Source organism: Sorghum bicolor, chromosome 2, assembly GCF_000003195.3.
Source record: "Sorghum bicolor cultivar BTx623 chromosome 2, Sorghum_bicolor_NCBIv3, whole genome shotgun sequence".
Taxonomy (NCBI): Eukaryota; Viridiplantae; Streptophyta; class Magnoliopsida; order Poales; family Poaceae; genus Sorghum; species Sorghum bicolor.
Genome location: NC_012871.2, coordinates 9,097,376 through 9,120,265, shown reverse-complemented (window position 1 = coordinate 9,120,265; position 22,890 = coordinate 9,097,376). Strand labels below are relative to the sequence as shown.

Here is a 22,890-nt window from a genome sequence, read left to right as displayed (position 1 = left end):
TTACATCCTCAATCATCTTAGGGCAGTGATTGCCTGAGTGTCCAGTATCTCCAGTGTGTTTCTGCTCGTAGATCTAGGTTCTTCACTTGGTGGAGTCTGGGAGTTGTAAAAGTCCGTCATATTTTGCTCGAAGTGTACCTGCTCATAGAGACAAGGCAGAGATCAAGTGCATGGGCCCTGTTGGTGGAAAACACCAACAGAACCAAAAGTGTATTCGTTCTCTCGAACCTTAAGCATAGTGAGCAAGACAAAGTTGATGGATAATAAGATCATGAATGTAGCATTTAAAATATTTGTCAGATCAGATCGCTCAACCTAATGGAAAGATAATCTATCTATACTTATGTTTTTTTATATATATATCTTCCAAAGATTGAGTGTATAACATTCTAGCTCATATGATTAGGAGTGTGGGATCACAAAGGTGGCAGGACTAAACATATTGAATCGACTGGGCTGGTTAATCTAGAGTTGTAAATCATACATGTTTGTCTTTTTTATTCATGTGAACGCCAGAACCAAGGAGAAGCTTATAAAAGTGATAGTCAAGTACCTTAAGATGTTACCTTACATGAAGAGTGATGGTAAGTATCACCTTGTGGAAGCTTTCCTTTCTTAGTTGTTGTGCATCGTATTTGTAGCACCCTCCATGGATCATCTCTTGTGAGCTATGCCTTCCTTGTGTAAATTGTTAAACTTCATGTGTCTCCTTTATCTCTAATGAGTTTGTATATCAGGACTTCCTAGGTCGATATTGAAAGTTTTCCTGCAGGGGTTAGTCCAACAAAATATCCAGTATCTACTATAGCATACTATCGGCTCAAAGATCAACCTAGACACCATGTCTAAATTGATTTAGGAGGGCATTTTAACCTAAGCACCATGCTTAATTTAAAACCCCTTGGAAGTAAGATCATCATTCCTAAACTAAGCACCAAGCTTAATTAAGAGATAAATGAAACTACTCCAAACCTATACATATACTAAAGCAAATAAAGGTAGCATGAGAGCATTTATAGAGTTCTACTCAAGTGGAGATGAAGTAGTGTGATTAGTATTTAACAAATTGAGCATGTCTCAAAGGTAGGGACAACCAACATAACAACATGGCAAAGGATGTTTTTATGTAAGTACTCCCCCAAGCTTGAATTTTGCAAAATTCAAGTTTGGATGAATTTAATTCAATGTTGTATGATAGTTGGTTGGGCATACCTTGTGCTTGTCATTCATCCGATCTTCTTGCTCCAATCCTGAAAAGGTTAGTGACAAGAATACCCGAAGGAATTTTCTACAATTATCCTTATATGCTCAATACATAAGGTAATGTTGCAAATAATTAAAAGCTCATGTTACAATCTGATCAGTGCTTGTTTTAGGACACTAAGCTTGTCCTTGGGAAACCATCGATTTAGGTCAGTGAAGTGGTTTCCCCTCCAACGCTAACCTATATCAAGATCAACTCAACGAGATCTGCAATATTTAATATAGACATATGCATCGACAACCGCCCTTTTAAAGTTTTTATAAATAGAAAGGAAGAGGGGGTTGGAGATCTCGAATGTGGTGATGTTGGAGAGACCAATGGATTATGAAGATGTTGCATATGAGCATGGAGTAAATGAAGTGGCTATGAAATAAATTCCATGCTCATTAATGCTTAGAGTGAAATCCATGTGGTATGGTGAAAATGATAAGGTGAGTGTGGTAAAAAAGGAAAAGAAAAAGGATACACGGACGACTTGGTTCGAAACTAGCACAGCTACCGTTCCCCGACAACGGCGCCAGAAAGCTTGTTGGGTATTTTAAACGCAAACAGAAAAATCCGCAAGCGCACGGATACCGATGTAGCTTTCACCCGGGAGTATTCCAGAGTATCGATTTTCCACAGGGAACGTGAGTGTACTAATTAAGATCCAAGATCGCCCAAGGATAACTATATAATTATTTTTGGTGGGAAGAGAGGAAGTTTCCTGAGAGTTCTCTAGTTGATCTAAGAATCAAGAATTACTTCAAGATTATCTATATCGGGACATCAGAGCACTAACCACAGAAAGAGATGAGAAGGGGGCTAGGAAGGTCTGACTACGGTCCTACAAACACCGATCCGAACGTGGTGGAATACGTCGACCGTTAGGGCTGTCACTACCCTAAGGCTACCACAACAATCCGCAGGATTGGGTGCAATTCCAGGTAATCGCAAGACTAAACACCACATCTAATCTATTAATTACTACTCTAGCGTTATAAAGACTAGAGCACTTGATGCAAGCGGGAATCCAATAAATAACTTGAATGTAAATAAAAGTAATTAAAGAACTCAGGAATTATGAATTGAAGAACCTGGAGAACGATGAAGAACGAACCAGATGCTGCAAAAGTATAATGTTGAGGAAGATCCGACAGATCCGGCTCCTCCTCCGCTCTCCTCTTCTCTCTCCCTATTTTCTAGATTACAACTAGAACTAACTAGAACTAGAACTAGAGGAACTAGAACTAGAACTAGATGAACTAGAACTAGATCTAGATGAACTAGAGGTAGAACTAGAAGAACTAGAGGGATCCTCTCTACTTGGATGAAGAATTGAAACCCTAACTTTGATTCTGTAGAAGAGGTATGATCTCCAGGGGCCAGGGGGTCTGGTTTTATAGTCCCTTCAAGTGAATATGGGCCGTTGGATCAAACTGACATTGATTGAACGGTTATCCTTGATCCTTAGGTCGGTGGAGCACGATCCCCGAATTGGACTCTGATTGGGCAGAACTCTAGGGCGGGCGCCCTCAGGACTTGGGCGGGCGCCCTGTCCTTGAGTCCTCTCGGCCTCCGCTTTGGTCCCGTGGCTTCTGGAGTCTTCTAGATGATAGAAAATTGCGCGGCACGTTAATATCTCTATGTAAACCCGACGTGTGGGCCTTTCCTCCGTATTTCCTGATAACCCCCTGCAGAAATAGACAAACACCAAAACTCATGGAATTCTGTGAGATAAAACCCTAAGTCTGGGTGTTGGTTGTATTTGGATCCCTTTCCATGATTAGTTGATGGTTAAATATGAGCATTAAGGACCGTCAACAGGGTGGCGCTGCATCTACGATGGGTCTGGAAGGACCGTCAGGCAGGTTCAGCGCCAAGCACTAAGGACAGGGTGGCTCTTGCACTCTTTGAAGCAGCAACTGTGCTCCAGCTAGGCGATGGCAAATCAACTTTCTTCTGGATAAATCGTTGGATTCAGGGCTGCAGCATGAAGACGATTGCGCCAAACGTTCGAGCGCGCAAGAAGCGGTGCCTGGTTGCGGATGCTCTTCCCGGCGATGCTTGGGTTGGTCACATCTCTGGACCGATCACCCTACAGCTGCTGACTGATTTCAATAAAATCTGTGACTTGTTGCACCATGTCCGGCTTTCGGACACTCCGGACACCTTCACCTGGAGGCTATCTGCCGATGCCACCTACTCGGCCGCCTCAGCGTATGGGGCCATGTTCATTGGCTCCTCGACGCCAGTTGGCGCCAAGCAAATTTGGAAGACTACAGCCCTGCCGCGTGTGCGCTTCTTTTTCTGGCTTGTGTTGCATCGGTGTTGTTGGACTGCCGAACGACGTTTCCGACACGGTTTGCAGAGCTCGGCGACTTGTGTCATGTGTGACCAGTTGCCTAAGATGATGGATCACATTCTCCTGGGTTGTTGCTTCAGTAAGGAAGCCTGGCATCTGTGCCTCAACAGGCTGCGCTTGTAGGAATTCGTTTCAGTCAATGAGGAGCATGTCATGTGCTGGTGGGTTCAAAGCAGAAAGGGAGTCCCAAAACTTCTTCGTCGTGGCTTCGATTCGCTGTTCTTCCTAGTGGGCTAGACGCTTTGGAAGGAGCGGAATGCGAGAACTTTTGACGCAGTGTCCTCGTCGCCTTCTCAACTGCTGACAAAAATCTTTGATGAGGCTGCAGTGTGAGGTTTGGCGGGCTTTAAACCGATCCAGGCGCTTCTAGCTGTGTTGCCCTCTATGTAATCACCCGGCTAGCCGCCTTGGCTACTGCCTAACCTTCGCTGTCTGTTGTCTTAGCTTGGCTCTGGTTTGCTAGTTTTCTGGTTTCCGCATGTGGTTACCGTGTAACCTGTTTGAAAGCCCAAGTTTAGTTTTGGTAATTAATGACACCAAGTTGCTAATGCCTTGTGTTTAAGTGATTTAAGTTAGGCATAGCAACACATGTGATGAAGGTGCATGGTGGCATGGAAAGGTGGCCACATGATCACAAAGGGATGAAGCATGAAGTGGAGATCATGGTGATAGACGAGGAGCAAAGTTATCAAGGCAAAGGTATAAATATAGGGTTTTACTTTTGCCGGTCTAAGATGTGTAGAGAAGTGATTGACCGGGTTTAGGATAGATAGCCGACTATCAAGAGGGGAAATCACGATCATCTCTCTAATCAAGTGCTACTAGGTCCATATCTTGAGCATATGCATTAGGATCTAGTAAAGTGCTAACTTAACTCTTTTGGTGAAAATGTTTGTGAAAAGCTAACACACATGCACTTTGGTGGTGAACACTTGTTGGTGTTAGCACATTTGCAAAGGAGGTGGAGTTCCTAGGGTTGAGAGGGGTTTGGGTTCCTTTCTCCCTTCGGCGCTTTTGAGAAAAATTAGTGTATATTTTCTATTACGCCGGTGGGAAATTTGGAGAAGTCACGGGAGTGTTTTCTCAGTGAGAAACACTCACCGGACGCTGAGTGCGGAGGCACCGAACGCTGGCCTCAGAGTCCGGTGTGCTTGACCCTGCTAGGGTTGAGCACCGGACGCACTTTGAGAGCGTCCGGTGGTTAGCGTCCGGTGTGCGGGCATTTTGCGACCCTCTCTGCGCATGGGTCCGGTGAGCACCGGACGCTACCGGTGCTTAGCGTCCGGTGACCTGCAGGTTTGCGGAACTCTCTGCGCATGAGTCCGGTGTGCACCGGACGCGTCCGGTGTGGACCTGCAGAGCGTCCGGTGATCCGCAGGTAACCGTTAGGATCTGACACGCGAGATTCAAGACGGACACGTGGCCAACTCCAGTGCACCGGACGCAGGGAGTCGAGCGTCCGGTGCTCACTTAGTAGCGTCCGGTGCCCTCGATTTCAGCCCAGTGAAAACAGCCAACGACTAGTTTCTTTGAGGGGCTTATAAATTGAGGGTGGCCGGCTTTAGGAGGTTCTCTCTTGCACTTTTGATTACTTGAGACATTCTTTGAGCTAGAGAACACTCCCTCCACTCATCTTCTTGCTTGATTGCTAATCCTAGTGAGATTGAATGAGATTCAAGTGCATTGCTTTGAGAGTTGCATTTAGTGGCACTTGATTCTTGAGTTTGCTGCGGATTTCTTGTTACTCTTGGGTGTTTCCCGATGCCCTAGACGGCTTGGAGCAGCGGTGGTGTTGAGCTCGTTATTGGAGATTGTTTCGAGCCTCACCAAGTGATTTGTGAGGGGTTCTTGAGCCTTCCCCGCGGGAGATCGCAATTAGCTACTCTAGTGGATTGCTCGAGGCTTGGAGGATCCCCATCTTGTGAGTGGATGTGCGGCACCCGCTGAGGGTTTGCCTTTGGATTGCCAATTAGCTCGTGATCCATCAAGTGGGTGTATCGCCACAATGAGGACTAGCTTGCCGGGAAGCAAGTGAACATCGGTAAAAAATCTTGTGTCATCTCTTGCCGAGGATTCTCTTGTGATTGTGAATGATTGGTTGGATATATCTCTACTCTACTACGTTGGTATAACAATCACTCTTCACTTCTTACTTACTTGTATACCTTGCTAGTTGTTTAGCTTGTTTAGTTTAGTCTTCTTGTTTAGGATTGTAGCAAGCTTCTAGTTGTGCTTTCTTGTTGTAACTAGTGTTTAGCTTTCTTGCTAGACTTGTGTAGGTGGCTTGCATAGCTTAGTTGTGCTAGTGTTAGAATAGCTTCGCCTTTTGTTTTACTAATCAACTTGTCTAGTTGAAGTTTGTAGAAAATTTAAATAGGCTATTCACCCCCCCTCTCCCTCTAGCCATTTGGACCTTTCACTGTTGTTCTTGTAAACTCTACTCCTTAATGAAATACACGCCGGGCGTGGTCTTTAAAAAAAATCGTGGCTTGAAATCGAGTATAGTGGTGGTGGTGGTGAGCTAGATTGATGGATCATGTTACCAAACTCCGATATATATATAGATAATATGGTTGTGTTTGTAGAACAAGAACACAAAACTCCGATAGGAACGCCGAGCTCGCCAGCGCCATTGCCCTCAGGATCGGTGTCAACAGAATTGTCAAGTTCGAGTTCTCTTTCTCCAGGGCCCGTATAATACAGAGACGCTTACATCGGCGTTTAAAAAGTATTCCCTCCGTCCCGAATTATAAGTCATTCTAAGAATTTTGAAGAGTCAAAATTTTTCAAGTTTAACCAAATTTATATAGCAAAATAATAATATTTTTTGGTATCAACCAAGTATTATTAGATTCTTTGTTAGTTATATTTTCATAGTGTACCTATTTTATGACATAAATCTTTATATTTCTCTCTATATTTTTGGTTAAATTTGAAAATATTTTGACTCTCAAATATTTTTAGAATGACTTATACTTTGGAACGGATGGAATAATAAAGAGTGAGAACTGAGAAGGCACAAAACATTATCTAGCAGTCCTAACTAACAATGGGATATAGGCGCTTCCTTGCTTGAGAACAAATCAATATATAGCAGTAGTTAATTTAGCCTGTCACGGTAGGATTTGCTTGTCAGACAGCACGAAGCGTCGGACGCTTGATTAGGCAGCGACGCCGCGTATATGTGCCCATATATCATGTCCAACAGAAGCAGATTGGTTGACAGCTTCAGTCACTGGAGCAGCGTCAGTGTTGTTGACGGTGACACAAATGCATACATTTTAATTTCACCGATCAAATAAGCCGCGTCAGGTTGGAAGTTGTGATCCTATATGATCTGTTTGCATCGGGTTGATGGAGACTAGCTAGGGCAGGCGCAACAGCAAGAGTTAACTACTAGCTTTAAACCAACCTCTTTAATAATATTAGTTTTTAGCAAGGGCTTATAGTATGATTAGATCGTCGTGACATTCTCACATGTTCTTAGAATGTGTCTATGAGGCCTAGCTAGCTCTCGATCAAGAGTTAGTTTTTCTCTCTCTTCTATTAAAATACGTATAAAACAAATGCTTAGAACTAGTTCATGAGTAATCTATTGTGGGTGTCCTAGTGATGGAGCACAGACGTAGAGTTGTTTTGTTATCAGCAACTATTTTGTGTGGGTTGATCGGTTAAGGCCTTGTTTAAATCCAGGGTGTAAAGTTTTGGGTTGTCACATCAGCTGTCATATTGGGGCGTCACATGTGAGTATTCAGATGGTAATAACAAAACAAATGGGCGGCCCGGAGCACCAATCAAGCACAGGAGAGGAGTGCGCCAGGGGGACTCGCTATCTCCTATGCTCTTCATCATCGCCATGGAGGTGCTCACACGCCTCGTCTCCACGGCAGCGGATGACAGACTGCTACAGCCGATGCGGCCACCTACACTTCGGCACCACTGCAGCCTCTATGCAGACGATGTAATCATCTTCATGCACCCAAATGCTGCAGATGCTAGGGCTATCAGGGAGATCCTCTCCATCTTCGCCGAGGCCTCGGGCCTCAGGACAAACCTCACCAAATGCTCCATCACGTCGATCTACACGCCAGACGACAACCTACCACAACTCCAGCAGATACTCGGGTGCCAGCTCGCCGAATTCCCAATTACATACCTCAGCCTGCCGCTGAGCACAAGGAGGATCCCGAAAGCGAGGATCCAATCGACCGTTGAGGCCATCGAAAGGCGGCTCGCAAGATGCTACGGGCCGCTCATGGCCAGAAGCGGGCAGCTGATCTGGGTAAAATCAGTCCTCTCCGCCATCCCCATCTACACCCTCATTGCGGACGGCCTACCACCTTGGGCAATAGAAGCGATCAACGCCATCTGCCGCAGATTCCTATGGACCGGAAAAGAGGCGGGAAAGTGCATGGTAGCGAAGAGCAACTCTAGTTGCGAGACGTGAAGAGCGACAAGTGGTCCAGCCGGGTCAAGTGCTAGAGCTTGTGGTAAGCACTCCACGTGGGAGAGTGTGACTTGCAGGTCACCACTAGCAAGAGCACCGGCGGCAACCTTGGAGCTTGTCTCAACGGGGACGTAGCTTGGTGGCAACCAAGTGAACCTCGGGAGAAAATCATCGTGTCAACATTGTTCTTCCCGTTGGTTTGCAAGTCCCTAACACAAGCTTGTTCTTACATTCATATACTTGTGCTTGTGTAGTTGCTCTTGTAATTAGTTAGCTTGTGTAGCTTGCTAGTTACCTTCTTGCTTGTGTAGCTAGAAGTAGTTCCCCTTGCATGACTAATTTGGTTTGTGTAACCTTGTTAGTCACATTGCTTAGTTTGTGTAGCTAAGTAAGTTGCGCTCTCTAATTTGGCATTAGTTGCCTTGTTATTGAGCTTGCTAGTGAGCTTAGGAGCTTTGTGCTTTTGCTTACTAGTTGTGTAGGAGCTACCCGGTTTGCAAAGTACTAGTTGCATAGGTTTGTGTGACCTTGCTCCTAGAATTGATTAGGTGAGCTCTTGCTAAGGTAGCACCTTGTTTGCTTGTTTAGGATCTTTTACAAGGTGCTAGAGAACTTAGATAGAGGGGTGTAGTCTTGGCTAGACCGATAGTTTTAATTTCGCATTTGTTTCGGTTAGCCGGCGTAATATTTTTTAGAAAGGACTATTCACCCCCCCTCTAGTCCGCCATCTCGACCCTTCAAGTGGTATCAAAGCTAGGTCTCTCATTTGTGGTCTTCACCGACCCGAGAGGATGGCGGCTTATGGGCTAGATGTTGAGTGTCCACACATTTTTGATGGCACACACTTTGCACGGTGGAGAAATTGGATGCAATGCAATTTTAAGTTTATTTCTCCTCAAATGTGGTGGATCGTAGATGTGGGCTTTTCTTGTGCAATTGATAAAAAGGTTGCAACTCAAGCGCAAAAGAAATGCCTACATCTTGATTGCCAAGCTACTAACATCTTCTACTCATCTATGAAAGATAATATATTTGGTGAGATCATGGATATGAAGTCCGCCCATGAGATTTGGGTATTTCTCAATAAGAAATATGGGGCAATATCCAAAGAAGATGATGTGCCAAAGGTGGGCACAAATGAGGATGTTGAGCATGACCACAACATGGTGGTTGTGGAGGATTGCTCCACCTCATTGTCAAGTGAAGAAGATGATGATCATTCTACAAGATCACTTGACAAGGACGATGATGATGCCACAAATGATGCAAATGATGATGCTACTCCATGCACACTTGATGATGAAGATGATGGCTATGAGAGTGATGCTTCCACAAGCTCATCTACTACATCACCACATTGCTTCATGTCACATGGTGACACTATGGTATCTATTGGTGATGTGATTGTTGATTGTGATGATCCAAATTTTGAGCTTGTATGTAGACTCACCAAAGCTTTAAGAAATGAGATGGCTAAAACAAGTAAACTGAAAAATGAAAACTCATTTCTAAAGACCACATGTGAACAACAAAAGCATCTACTTTATGTTACTACTTGTTCACATGAGGAGCTAAAATTAGTTCATGAGGAACTTTGTGTTGCTCATGATAACTTGGTAGAAGATCATGCTTCTCTCACTAAGAAGATGTCTAATGAAGAAACTAAAACTAGTGAGAGCTCATCATTTGGGTCAAATGATCAATCACATATTGTTACTAACCCTTGTGATGTAGGCAAGAAGCATGTATCCACCTCTTGTGATGATTTATTATCTATGCCATGTTCTTCACATATAGATGCTTGTTCTACTTCTTTGTCTTGTGAGACTAACCTTTTGAAGGAGAACAATGAGCTCAATGAACAAGTGAAGAAATTTACTACGGGCCGCTCGCAGGATGCTACGGGCCGCTCATGGCCAGAAGCGGGCAGCTGATCTGGGTAAAATCAGTCCTCTCCGCCATCCCCATCTACACCCTCATTGCGGACGGCCTACCACCTTGGGCAATAGAAGAGATCAACGCCATCTGCCGCAGATTCCTATGGACCGGAAAAGAGGCGGGAAAGTGCATGGTAGCCTAGCGAACAGTCTGCCGCCCGACCGACCTTGGGGGCCTCGGCATCCCCGACCTGCACCTGACCAGCATTGCCCTACAAACCAGATGGTTGTGGCTGCAGCAAGTCGACGAGAGCAGGGCCTGGACAAACCTGCACATCGCTCCATCCAAGGAAGTGCAGGCCTTCTTCAACGCCTCCACGTACACCATACTCAGGAACGGCCGCTCCACGGCATTCTAGAAGGGAGATGGATCCAGGGCCAGACGGTGAAGGATGTTGCGCCCTCACTCCTAGAATTCGTCAACCAAAGGGACATCAAGATGACAATCGTCGCCGCAGGCTTGGCTGGAAGGGCTTGGGTACGCCAGATCTCCAGAGGGATCACCACCTCGGCCATCCTAGACTACCTCAGGCTGTGGGACCTAGTGTCCCAAATACAGTTGGGCGACAACGAGGATAGCCTGATCTAGCGTTGGACAGCGGATGGCAAGTACACCCCTAGGTCAGCATACCAGGCGCTGCTCACAGCATCACACCCGATCCGTGGATGCTCCAGGATATGGAAGACATGGGCCCCCCTTCGAGTCAAAATCTTCTTATGGCTTGCCATCCGGGGACGCCACTGGACCGCGGATAGGAGGAGACGACATGGGCTACACGCAGACGACCACTGCTACCTCTGCGACCAAGATCCCGAAACCATTGACGACATCGTCGCCTCGTGCTCGTACTCGCGCCAGGTCTGGTGGACCATGCTAGCGGTACTCGAAGCAGACGCATCCTAGGTGGGTGGCACGTCCTTGCTAGCCTGGTGGGACCAATGGCGGCGGCGATGGCACGGAGACAACCATCTGATTTTAGTTCCAAAAAAAGAAATTACAAAATAGACATTGTAGCACTTTCGTTTGTATTTGACAAATATTATCCAATCATAGATTAGTTAGGCTCAAAAAGATTCGTCTCGTAAGTTACAGACAAAACTATGCAATTAGTTATTTTCTTATCTATATTTAATATTTTATACATATGCCGTAAAATTTAATGTGACGAAGAATATCTGAAAAATTTAAAATTTTACAAAAAAAAATTTGAACTAAACAAGACCTTGGAGGAATAGATGGAGGAGGTAGGTTACAATGTAACTTGCTCAAGACAAATCATTGAATCCCTGTCCTATGCTTCGTGAGAGGTTGATATCAATTCCTTTCCAAGGGCATTTTGGTCCTTTAGCTCTGGTGTTGGTATTATCCGACTCCAAAACAAGACCAAACTTGTGCGATTGCGTTGCCAGCACACGCCCCAATGATCAGACGATGTCCGCTGACAAAAGGTAGACTATTCGCTTGACAGAAAGGGTATCGTTGAAAGAAAAAAACTGTTAAATGATTAATAAATTCAACAGATAAACTCAAACAAATAACTCGTAGTCTTAATGATCAGTTTGCACTTTGGAGAGTGATAGCATCAGACAATGCCTAACAACTCTTATTTAGCCGTATTTTTTCTATCAGCCAAAAATATTTTTCTCTCATATTAAAATAGCCAACAATAATTTCATTTTCAAACCACCAAACAGCCCCGATTCGTCACCAATGACGTCAAGCGAAGGTGCAGGCGCTTCATTGTTGCCACGCACGCAGCATGACGCATGTGTACCAAAACTACCATCGTCCAATAATTCATTCGATCATCGATCAACACGAAACATCCTGTATGCTGTATCCCCAACTTGTTTTTGCCCATCCATCCACCAGTAGTCCAGTACATGCTCAGTAGCGCTCACCGTCACCGAGCGTACACCAGCGCACAGCAGGCAGTAGCGATGGCCGGCGTCCAAGAAGCTCGCGACGGCGACGTCCACGGCAGCAGGGGTCCTCATCTGCAGCCGCGTAGTGCAGCACGCGTGCTGGTGTTCCCGCTGCCGTTCCAGGGCCACATCGACCCGATGCTGCACCTGGCGGGGGTGCTCCACTCCCGGGGCCTCGCCGTCACCGTGCTGCACACGCGCTTCAACGCGCTGGACCCGGCGCGGTACCCGGAGTTCCAGTTCGTGGCCGTCGCCGACGGCACGCCCGCCGACGTCGTCGCCACGGGGAGGATCATCGACATCATCCTCGCCATGAACGCCGCCATGGAGGCGTCGTCCGCCGTCGAGGAAGCGCTGGCGTCCGCCGTGCTCGCGGACGAGTCCCACTCCTCCTCCCACCCCCGCGCCGCGTGCCTCTTCATCGACGCCAACCTCCTCGCCGTGCACATGGCGGCCAGGAAGATCGGGCTGCCCACGCTGGTCCTGCGCACCGGCAGCGCCGCCTGCTTCGGCTGCTTCCTGGCGTACCCCATGCTGCACGACAAGGGCTACCTGCCGCCGCGAGAGTCGGAGGTGTGCACGCCGGTGCCGGAGCTGCCGCCTCTGCGAGTGAAGGACCTCGTCTACTCAAAGCACAGCGACCACGAGCTGGTCCGCAGAGTCCTCGCCCGGGCCAGCGAGACAGTGAGAGGTTGCTCCGGCCTCGTCATCAACACGTTCGAGGCACTGGAGGCGGCCGAGATCGGGAGGCTCCGCGACGAGCTCGCCGCCGACGACCTCCCGGTGATCCTCGCCGCCGGCCCACTCCACAAGCTCTCCTCCAACAACTCCTCCAGGAGCAGCTTGCTCGCCCCTGACCGCAGCTGCATCGAGTGGCTGGACGCGCAGCGGTCCCGGTCAGTGCTGTACGTGAGCTTCGGGAGCATGGCGGCCATGGACTGGAGCGAGTTCTTGGAGGTGGCCTGGGGTCTGGCGGAGAGCGGCCACCCCTTCCTCTGGGTCGTCCGACCCAACCAGGTACGAGGCTGTGACGGCGGCGACAGCGTGCGGCGGCGGCTGCCGGATGGCGTCGAGGACGCCGTCAAGGCCGGCAGAGGCATGGTGGTCCGGTGGGCGCCGCAGCAGGAGGTGCTGGGCCACCGCGCGGTGGGCGGGTTCTGGAGCCACTGCGGGTGGAACTCGACGCTGGAGGCGATCAGCGAGGGGGTCCCGATGATCTGCCGGCCGGACGCCGTGGACCAGATGATGAACACGAGGTATGTGCAGGATGTTTGGGGTGTCGGGTTGGAGCTGGAAGGGGAGCTGGAGAGGGGGAAGATCAAGGACGCGATTAGCAAGTTGATGAGTGAGAGGGAGGGAGGTGAGATGAGGGAAAGAGCACAGGAGCTTAGGGCAAAAGTAGAAGGCTGCTTGGAGAGGTCGTCTGGGTCTTCTCAGATCGCCATTGACAAGTTGGTTGACTACATCCTGTATGGTCTGCGGGTTTACAATTGCAGCTTATAATAGCTGATACTAGACTCAAAGATTCATCTCGTGATTTACAAGTAAACTGTCCAATTAGTTTTTAGTATCGTCTATATTTAATGCTCTATTTATTTACGGCAAGATTTGATGTGGACGGAAAATTTTGAAAAGTTACCAAAAAGTAGCCAAAATTTTTCAAAAATTCACCGTCACATCGAATCTTGCGACGTACGTATGGAGCATTAAATATAAATATAAATAAAACTAATTATATAGTTTGTGTGTAAATCACAAGATGAATAGTCTATAATTAGATAATATTTGTCAAATAAAAATGAAAATGCTATAATATCATAAAACAAAAAATTTTAGAAACTATCATGCATGCTGGAGGAGGAGCAATGCAAGACAAAAAAGCGAAACTGTAGTTGCATGTGGCCACATGCAAACAGGCCGCATGAGGCTCGGTGGCACAGCAGTGCTTGCATGCGAATAGTGCTCCTGGCTCGTGGCCACATGGTGCGCTCTTGTGACTGGTCTGAGCGCTACCGCGATGCAGTTCTTTATCCATTGTGCAAGTGTGTACATGACAACCGTCAGAGAGAGCACTCTCCCGCTGTCCGCCTCAGTTCTTTATCCATTGTGCAAGTGTGTGTGTGTCACAGAGAGCACTCTCCCGCTGTCTGGCTCAGTTCTTTATCCATTGTGCAAGTGTGTGTATCTGGCAACTGTCACAGAGAGCACTCTCCCACTGCCCGGCTCAGTATATATATCTATATGCACCTCCGGACGTAACTCCAAACCGCACACACAACTCAGCCTCACGCTATACCCTGGGTCCAACTTAAGCCACACGCAACTCAGCCTCTCAAGCCGCACACACAACTCAGCCTCTCAAGCCGCACACGCAACTCAGCCTCGCGCTCTCCCCTCTGGCCTTGTTTAGTTCCGAAAAGTGAAAAATTTTCGGTACTGTAGCACTTTTGTTTGTTTGTAACAAATATTATCTAATAATAGACTAACTAGGATTAAAAGATTCGTCTCGTGATTTACAGCTAAACTGTGTAATTAATTTTTGTTTTCGTCTATATTAATGTTTCATGCATGTGCCACAAGATTTGATGTGACGGAGAATCTTAAAAACTTTTGGTTTTTAGGGTGAACTTCTATCTCCGTGCGATGGCGAGCGAAGGCTCAAGCTACGAGAACCAATACTTCAACTTAACGCCGCTACTGGATAATCTCATGGCGACGATGCCAGATGATCCAACCTATAACATGGCGGCGTCGACCGTTTCGACGATCCCGTCGACGAATGTCGGCGACGGCTACAATTTCGGCAACGTTCACTACAAGAAATGTGTCATCTTATGACGATTATAGCATGACATGTGATTAAAATGTCACTAAATCGATCAGTTTATGACGTTCCTTTGAAAGCCATCTCAAACTTAATGACATAAATGATTTTATGTCACAAAAAGTGTCTTCAATGTAGTCAATGTCCATATCATGACAATCTTTACCATGTTATAATGGTAAAATCATTATTGTCATAAATCTAAGACACGGATAGAGTGTAATCGTTTTTTCTAGGTGGCATGTGGGCCCAATTATCAATGTGGGTCCCACCTCAACTTAGTCAAGTGGGTCTCGTAAGCATTTTTTTATTTCTCTCTATGTATTTAGGCACTTTGTTGGCCTAACATCCACTTCAGAGTGAGCTATTGATATAAAAATATACAATTATTCTGTAACTATCGATTACTGACAAAAACATAGAATTATTATATAGATATTTAAACAATTCTTAGAAAATATGAAGTTTTCTGTCTAACTTTTATTATTATTATTTTTCTATCATGAGTTAAAATAACAATAAAAGGATAAAAGCCATGTGCGGACACCGTGGCCTTGTAGTTCGCAAAAAATTTTGCAAAATTTTTTCAGATTTTCCATCACATCGAATCTTACGGCACATGTATGAAGTATTAAATATAGATAAAAATAATAACTAATTGCATAGTTTACCTATAATTTACGAGATGAATCTTTTAAGTATAGTTAGTCAATAATTGAAAAGTATTTATCAAATACAAAAAAGTGCTACAATGTCCATTTTATAAAATTTTTTGGACTAAACAAGACCCAAAATGGTGGGAAAAATGTTGTCCGTGAAAAAATTTTGTGTGCCACCCAAGCCCCCGTCTAAAACCCAAACCCTGAAAACTCAGCACGCCACATCCTGGAAGAGAGCAGACCACAAAGCTTCTTCGGCACTCTCCGTCGTCCTGCAAACCCGTGTTGCCTTTTCCCCCAAAAAAGAACTTGACGCTGTCCTCCTGCTGCCGCACCGCTGCCCTGCCGCAACTCGCACTGCCGTCGCAGCTGCCTCAATGCACTCCTCCCTCTCTTCATCCGCTCCTATCAGATCCAAGAGCAACCCCGTACCTCCGACACTCCACTGCTTCTCTCCGCCCCTACGCGCCTCCGCCTCTCGATTTGCTCCCATCTGAGGGCTGGCAAGCCCATAGTCGTGTCAATAGCCGGCGCCATATCGAAGCTGCTAGCCTCTCTGTCCGAGGCCGACGACCCCATCTTGGCCGGCGCCGAATCATCGATCTGTGGCTGGGTTGTCATGCCTTGACCGAGCGGTGTCGATCTGTGCACAGGCAGCTTGGATCCATGGTTGGATAGTGTCAACAATGACCGGGCGCCACCTCACCCCTCCTCTAAGCTGCTACGCTCCCAACATATGCCAAGCTTCCCAGTTCGGGCCCTTTGTTGGGCCTCTGAGAGAAGGATCTGGCCACCAATGCAGGTAATTTGTTTTTAATAAAATTTCAAGTAAATTGGTGTTACCTGTCAAATTGAGTCCTAATAATGTAGATCTCTGGTTTTCCTACCTGTGTTTGTAGCCATTATTAAAACTACAATCAGATTAGCAGAGACATGCACTTCACATGCAGATCTCAGGTCTGGCCCCTAATATCTTTGTATTGTTCTAGATTATTTCCGTTCCTGTCACATGTGTGTCAGGTTTGGCCCCCAATAATGTAGATCTCAGATTTTCCTAACTGTGCATCATTTGCTTTCTTAAATATTAATTGTTTTATCAGGTTTGCTAATACGTAAACAAGGTACTCAAGATTACCTCAGTTTGAAGGCTACACAGGTACTTCCAAGAAGGGTAGACATGTTTTTTATTTTTCAGAAAGTGTTCAGGTCATATGTCCATTGTGTCAAAATTTAGTACACTAATTAGAGTAGATAGAAATACCCTAAGATTGGATATACTGTGTTTTCACCCATCGTCTTCTTGGTCTTTGGGGTACCCTTTCAACAGCTTGTGCCTTAAAATTTGCTCTATTTGGACTGGCTTAGTTCCACCTTCAGTTACTCCACACATTCAGTTACGTATTGGTCACTTCCCTGGCTGCGCTACTTGTAGTCACTAGTGTGTGTGTGTTTGCTATTTTCTGCAGGTGTCTAGTTGCAGGCTACTCTCCAACATGTATGCTTCCCTGCTCTCCCTAGTTACAGTTTCAGTGTCGTTGTCAAGGTTCAGATCAGTGTCTTGGCTGTGTGATACTTCTGTGGGTGTTGAATTTTTCTGTGTGTTTTTCTCAGTACACACAGAACAATTAGCAATAATAGTGTGAGTTTCAAAAATACCGCCAGAAAAATCCAATTACTCACAGAAAAATAGAGTACTTTTTCTGTGCGTGTGAATACACACAGAAAATTTAATATTATTCTGTCGGTTTTTGCTAACCTCACAGAAAAAACTATATGCACGCACAGAAAAATTATAATTATTCTGTCGGGTTGTTTCTTACACACAGATTAAATTTACTAACTCACGGAAAAAATTAAGTCCCGCGCATAGATTTTCCTTTCCCGCTCTGCTTTTGGCATTGGCGCCTAGCTTTTGGTATTGGCGCGGTGTCGAATAGATAAGATGGTAAAAAAATTAAAAAAAAAAAATAAAACCCCCTAAACCTATCCTCCACATGCGGCAACCTTATCCTCTCCTGGCGTGACTCCCTCCCATCCGCTCACCAAAATCACGTCGCGCTCAGGTCCGCCGCCAGCTCCCTCCGTGATTCCGCCCCTGCTCCAGGCTGGTCCGCCGCCCACAGCTCTAAGCCGGTCCGCCGCCCGCAGCTCCAGGCCAGACCGCAGTGCACAGCTGGCCGCAGCTCCATGGACGCCGCCCGCTGCCCCTAGATCTACCTGCTGCCGGTGGCCATAGCCCCTCCAGTTCTCGGCCCCAAGCCAGCGGTTGGCCCTCTAGTTGTGGACCTAGCGCATGCACAGCCAACCACGAGCATCCCCTATCCCGCCGCCCTGGTCTCCCTCCCATCCGTTGCATGTCCTTGCATGACGCCTTCGTCGCCCCATCAATCTCCACCACCCGTTTCTTCAGTCAAAAAGTCTGCTTCCGGTGTTGTCTCCTTCAAATCTGAAAAGATTTTTCAGGTTCTGTGTTTCTCCCCTAAATATAGTATCCTTCCTTTCTCTATGTGTGTCTATATGTATATTGAAGTAAAACATGTTTCCTTGTCTATTTAGAGTATGTATGATTCTTATTGATATTGTAATAACATGCATGTTCAGTACCTATAGATAGCATAATAGTCAGAGTGGCCTCAATGATAGCATTAAAAAAATTGTGCCAAAAATTTTTATTGTGTGTCCCTGATGTACTGCAGTGGAGATTTGGAGATTTTTAACTAAGGACTAAAGGTTTCTATTGGAGGCGGTGTGTACTTTAAAGATAGTGAAGAATTGTTGAGGACCTGTGACTGAGACTCAAGGTACACTTCTTTCTTCATTTGATCTATTTGTAGTATGATGATGTTGTTATTCTACATTTTATTTGTGTGCCCACTTGTCTAAGTTTGGAATGTCTTCCTTGCACCAAAAATAGTTGAGCTTCCTTTGTTGTGATATCTAATATATTAATATTTGAAACAGAACTAGAAAAATGTAGAAAAATGTTTGAAGAAAAGGATGAAGGACATGATGTACCAAGTCCGTGTGGATGTTGTTAAGGAGTACTACAGGGAAATAAAACACAGAGAAATCAAGGATGCAATAGCGTGCCATATTGACCTCGAGTATGAGCAGTACAAGCAAGCAAAGCTCAAGTGGTTGAATGATGAGGTGTGGTTGCTCCTTTGTGCTTATTGGTGCTCAGATGTGTACAAGGTAAAACGTAAGAGAGGGCAAGCATCTCGCTCAAGTAGTGAAGATATTGCTCAAAACCGAGGAGGGTCTAGACCATTCAGAGACACAAGTATTGGTATGCATGTGTACATTCTTTAGTGTCTTTCTAAGAACTTAGTAGCCTATTGTAAATTCATCTCATTTGAAAGTTTACTGTTTTCTAGGAAGCTAAATTTGGACCAGAGAAAGGAACCCCTATTAATGTATTTGCTGCGATGAAATCTGGCAGGAAAAGTTTGGATAGCAATGGTAGATGTGGTCCAATCATTAGCCGCAAAGCCCAACAACGCATGGTATGTTCACTTGTATAATTCTCTGGGCGTGTTTGAGAACAAATATTTTTTGTTGGACAACTCCAGATATGAAATTTTGAAGTTTCCTGTCAGGTTATGTTCATATGTGCACAGCAATGCTTCTTTGTGCCTTTTCACCCTGTTGACTTAAGAATCAGACCTATATTATAATTTGAAAGATATGGAGAACTTCTTAAGCTTTCCAAAGTGTTAAAGTACATAATTTTTTGTGATCTAGAACTCTAGTAATGATTTATTTAAGTGACAATCTTGCTGCAGTCCAGAAATTTCAGAATACTATGTTAGCAAGTTTTGCCTATCTGTACATTTGTAGAACATGTTTCCTATTTAGAGTTATGTTCTTTAGCTTAATAAAAAAACTTTCTATCTGCATGTATGATTTTCTAAAAGATCATGAAATTGTCCATGACTGTTACCTTGTTCGGGTGTGTGCATATAGGACGACTATCTTGTTGCTGTTAAGAGGATAGAATGTGCAAACGAAGAGGATAGAGATGGTGTAGACATGGAAGTGGATGGGCATGAGGTCGAGCAAGAGCAATATTTGAATGGGAAGGCACTATATGATGTGTCTAGTGGTGGCCTGAGAAAGCATGGGCGTCTTGCCATAGCAAATGGTGCTGTTAAATCTTCAGATGTTAGGGCAGCCGGAAGGGAAAGAAGTGTGTTCCCATCAAATTCAATGACTATGCAAAACATGTCTCGCGAAATGGAACAGCTACGTCGTGCAAATGGAAGGCTAGAACAAGAGAATCATGAAAAGGACAACGCACTACAGCAAAACAAAGTTCTTGTAGACTTGGTATTGGTATGTGCACTGGTCTTGTAAATACTTCACTAATTAATGTTATATGTGAATTATCTTATGATTTCAATTTGAAATATCTGTACTTGCAATACACTTGTAGAAACTTTGTGAGGACACATGAAGGGTAGTACCAGAAGAAGCGTTACGACGCTTGTCCGCTACGCAAGCAATTGTGAGTATATCTTCATTCCACTACCAACATGTTTTGTAGCTATTAGATCCATCACTTAGAGATCTTAAGATGGAATGGAAGTACAAACTAATTAGTATTTTGTGGGGTACTATTCAGAATGGCAACAAACAGTGCAGCAGTGAGGAAGTGGCCTCATGTTGATTGTTGTATAGCTACTGCAGTGAATTTGCATAGCTATTGCAGTGAGGAAATGACCTTATGTAGGTTTGTAGTGTTTCAACCTTGAAAACTAGCAGTTTAAACACTATAAACCTTGTTCAAATGATGGTACCATATTCAAATGACTTTACATCAAATTTAGAGCCTTTGCTAAAAGTGATATATTATTGGGAGAAAATTCCACGTAGAATCTAATGTAATTTTGTTCACATTCAGGCAACCGGTTCTTCTCATGCTGTCTCAGAATCTGCCAACAATGCCAATGATTTTGGGCACACCAATGAAGACCTTCATGCTACAATTGTTGCCAACAATCAAGGTTCCGACAACAATGGAGATGATGCATCGATTTGATGGTGCTGTTTAGTTGCAAAACATGGATGTGATGGTGGTTTCTTCTTTTGTAGTGTTGTGCTTTTGCACATTAACTAGTAGGAGGCTCTAATCTTTAGCTGTGGTAATGCTTTTGAATGTAACTAGTAGCGCTCTAATCTTTAGTTGTGGTCTTACTTATATGACTCAATGATGCGCTGGTAGTTTAGTCATCTTGGTTGAAACTTGAACCGCTGAGATGAGATGGTAATGCTTTTGAATGTATCGACGTCAGAACATTTGGACATCGTCTATGGAATGTGTTGAATATTTGGAGACCATATTGTGATGTATCCTATATGTATTGATGTCAGAACATTTGTGATGTGTCATGAAATTATAGTGTGGAAAATATATATGCTATTGCTACAGTTTCAAAATAGAATATTTTTTCTGTGTGTGTAACTTTTTCCTGGGCAAAAGATATTTTTCTGTGAGTTCACTAGACCGACAGAAAAATACATGTTTTCCCTGTGCAATTGGCTTCTTTTTCCTGTGCGTGTAATATTATTTTTCTGTGTGGATATGTGCACAGAAGATAAAATTTTAATCTGGGCGAGCATAATTTTTCTGTCTCTCTCTATGAATTTCTTTATTTCCTATACTATCCATCAACTTTGTTAATACTCTAATACTTCTTCCTGTAAGTTGAAGCTATCTTTTATCTATTATCTGCTCCAATTATGTTATTTGTTGTCCTGCTCTAATGCTCCAATTGTGAGTCAAGAATGTGTCACTGCTTGGAGGGATATCTATCTACATAGCTTTAATTTTTTACTGTTTTTGAAATAAGTGTTGTTCCAGTTTTGAAAATGTTTCCTGATTTTTAACTTCAGGATGTTACAGTTGATTGGAGATGTGCCTTGGTAAGTTGATTTCAGTGATCTTGTTTCTTCAATGCTCATGTAAATGCAGCCATCTCTTTTCTTTTTTCACACCACTTTTTTGCTAAGTGGTAGTTTACTGTTTGGATGAGAATATATGAATCTAGAGATTATAAGTATTATCATCTTTTATTTGTATGCTAGCTTAGTTGAATTGATAAACATAGAACTGTAATAAATTTGCAACAGTAGTGTTTTAGCTGGCAACTTACTTACACATGAATCTTCAATATTTTTCATCCAGTGGCAGACTACCAGAATGAGCTCAAGTGATACATTTAGAGCAATGGTTAACTCCATCTACTTCAGTGCAATATTTAAGCAAATGACGTGCTGATGCTACAAACTTGATGACTTTTGAGGTATGAGTATTTCAAGTGCAAAAGTACTACATCTAGAATCTTTAGTAGGTACAGCTTGACAAGTTTTATATAAAAAGGTTCACCTCAGTGATTATTTTTTCTGATTCTTTAGGTTCTTTTGTTTCCTGCAAAGAAAGAACCACTCTCAGTTTTAGAAGGTGGATATTGGGAGAGAGAATCAATTATCAGTGCAAAATGTTATAGTCAGTAACTACAAGAGAATAAGCCCAAGTGTTCTATCACAGTTGGCATAGATCATGAAATACATGCTGCAATTATAGAAGAGTAAATTCAAAAACCTAAAAAGTATTTCGACAAGGGTTGAAAACTGCAACTTCTGGGGCCTATTATAGAAATCTATACTATTTTGACATCTTGCAAAAAGCAATAACTTCCTCAAAAACATAAAACTATTTTGACATCTTATTGCAGATTGCATTAAAAAAACATCTTATTGCAGAAAAACTGCAACTTAGGTTTCTGCAATATGCCCCAAAGTTGAATTTTTTTTGCGACCTTAGTGTAAATACTTGTAGGTTTTCGAAATCTACTACTTATATAACAACCAATTCTGAAATAAAATTCTTACCTCTTGATAACTCAAACTGCCCAGATTACCATCCTCATATCCCTCGCATTGAGAGGACGATTGCGCTAAGTAAACTAGCTTCAACTTCACTTCATCCACTATATTACCTAAATCTTTGGTAAACTACATAATCCATCATTAAGGTTTTTTTAGTGAACAGAAGGGGCACCTCTATAAAATGATAAAGAAAGTGTCCCTCTAAGTACTGTTCAAACAATGTATGATGTTGGTGTAGTGAGATCATATATGCAAAGATTATTATAACCGTTGTTTGATTTCTTCCAGCTTACATATGTAAAGTTCCTTTTTAACTTTTTCATTTGTTTCAACAAGTGATGTTTAATTCTAATGTTTTTTCTACAGGACATGGAGAAATTCCAGCAACCTAAGGTATTCACTCATGCTCCTGACACCAAGAAAGCCAAGCTGCCAGCACCTGCTGAACTATTAGTTTGGTGACTAAGGTCACTTGTGAGATAGGGATGTGTGATTTCATTTGTTTATTTTATCTGAGATAACTTTGTGACTAAGGTCACTTATTGAACTATAGTTTGGTGTTCGTGATGAATGTAATAAATATATTGATGAATGACTT

General features: G+C 44.0%; 2 protein-coding genes across 8 annotated transcripts; both read left to right on the top strand.

Annotated features, from left to right (window-relative positions):
- LOC8081776 (DIMBOA UDP-glucosyltransferase BX8) lies at positions 11,584 to 14,965 on the top strand. Of its 2 annotated transcripts, XM_021452368.1 has the most exons (2): positions 11,584 to 13,174; positions 14,540 to 14,965. In XM_021452368.1, exons 1-2 carry the CDS (start codon positions 11,877 to 11,879, stop codon positions 14,754 to 14,756), a joined length of 1,515 nt encoding a protein of 504 aa, XP_021308043.1. In that variant the 5' UTR covers positions 11,584 to 11,876; the 3' UTR covers positions 14,757 to 14,965. The 2 variants fall into 2 exon arrangements, with proteins under 2 accessions (XP_021308043.1, XP_002461724.1); XM_002461679.2 differs by lacking the exon at positions 14,540 to 14,965 and having other exon boundaries at positions 11,586 to 13,462.
- LOC8081775 lies at positions 15,623 to 22,673 on the top strand. Of its 6 annotated transcripts, none has more exons than XR_002450298.1 (10): positions 15,623 to 16,203; positions 16,301 to 16,358; positions 16,502 to 16,557; positions 16,868 to 17,864; positions 18,098 to 18,202; positions 18,363 to 18,690; positions 18,779 to 18,907; positions 19,368 to 19,736; positions 19,837 to 19,908; positions 20,305 to 20,840. XR_002450298.1 is itself a non-coding variant. In XM_021454279.1 (6 exons), the coding sequence occupies exons 4-6, from the start codon at positions 18,830 to 18,832 to the stop codon at positions 20,440 to 20,442; spliced, it is 585 nt and encodes a 194-aa protein (XP_021309954.1). In that variant the 5' UTR covers positions 16,564 to 16,896; positions 18,098 to 18,202; positions 18,363 to 18,690; positions 18,779 to 18,829; the 3' UTR covers positions 20,443 to 20,840. The 6 variants fall into 6 exon arrangements, 2 of the variants coding, with proteins under 2 accessions (XP_021309954.1, XP_021309953.1); XR_002450297.1 differs by lacking the exon at positions 16,868 to 17,864 and adding an exon at positions 22,659 to 22,673 and having other exon boundaries at positions 15,627 to 16,203; positions 20,305 to 21,706; XR_002450299.1 differs by having other exon boundaries at positions 15,630 to 16,203; positions 16,868 to 16,896.

Bases quoted from the DNA above. Each gene is read 5' to 3' on its own strand.
- LOC8081776 (XM_002461679.2), top strand. From the start codon at position 11,877: ATGCTCAGTAGCGCTCACCGTCACCGAGCGTACACCAGCGCACAGCAG.
- LOC8081775 (XM_021454279.1), top strand. From the start codon at position 18,830: ATGAAATCTGGCAGGAAAAGTTTGGATAGCAATGGTAGATGTGGTCCA. The intron at 18,908-19,367 runs GTATGTTCACTT...GTGTGCATATAG, and splicing joins GCAAAGCCCAACAACGCATG to GACGACTATCTTGTTGCTGT. The intron at 19,737-20,304 runs GTATGTGCACTG...GTTCACATTCAG, and splicing joins TTCTTGTAGACTTGGTATTG to GCAACCGGTTCTTCTCATGC.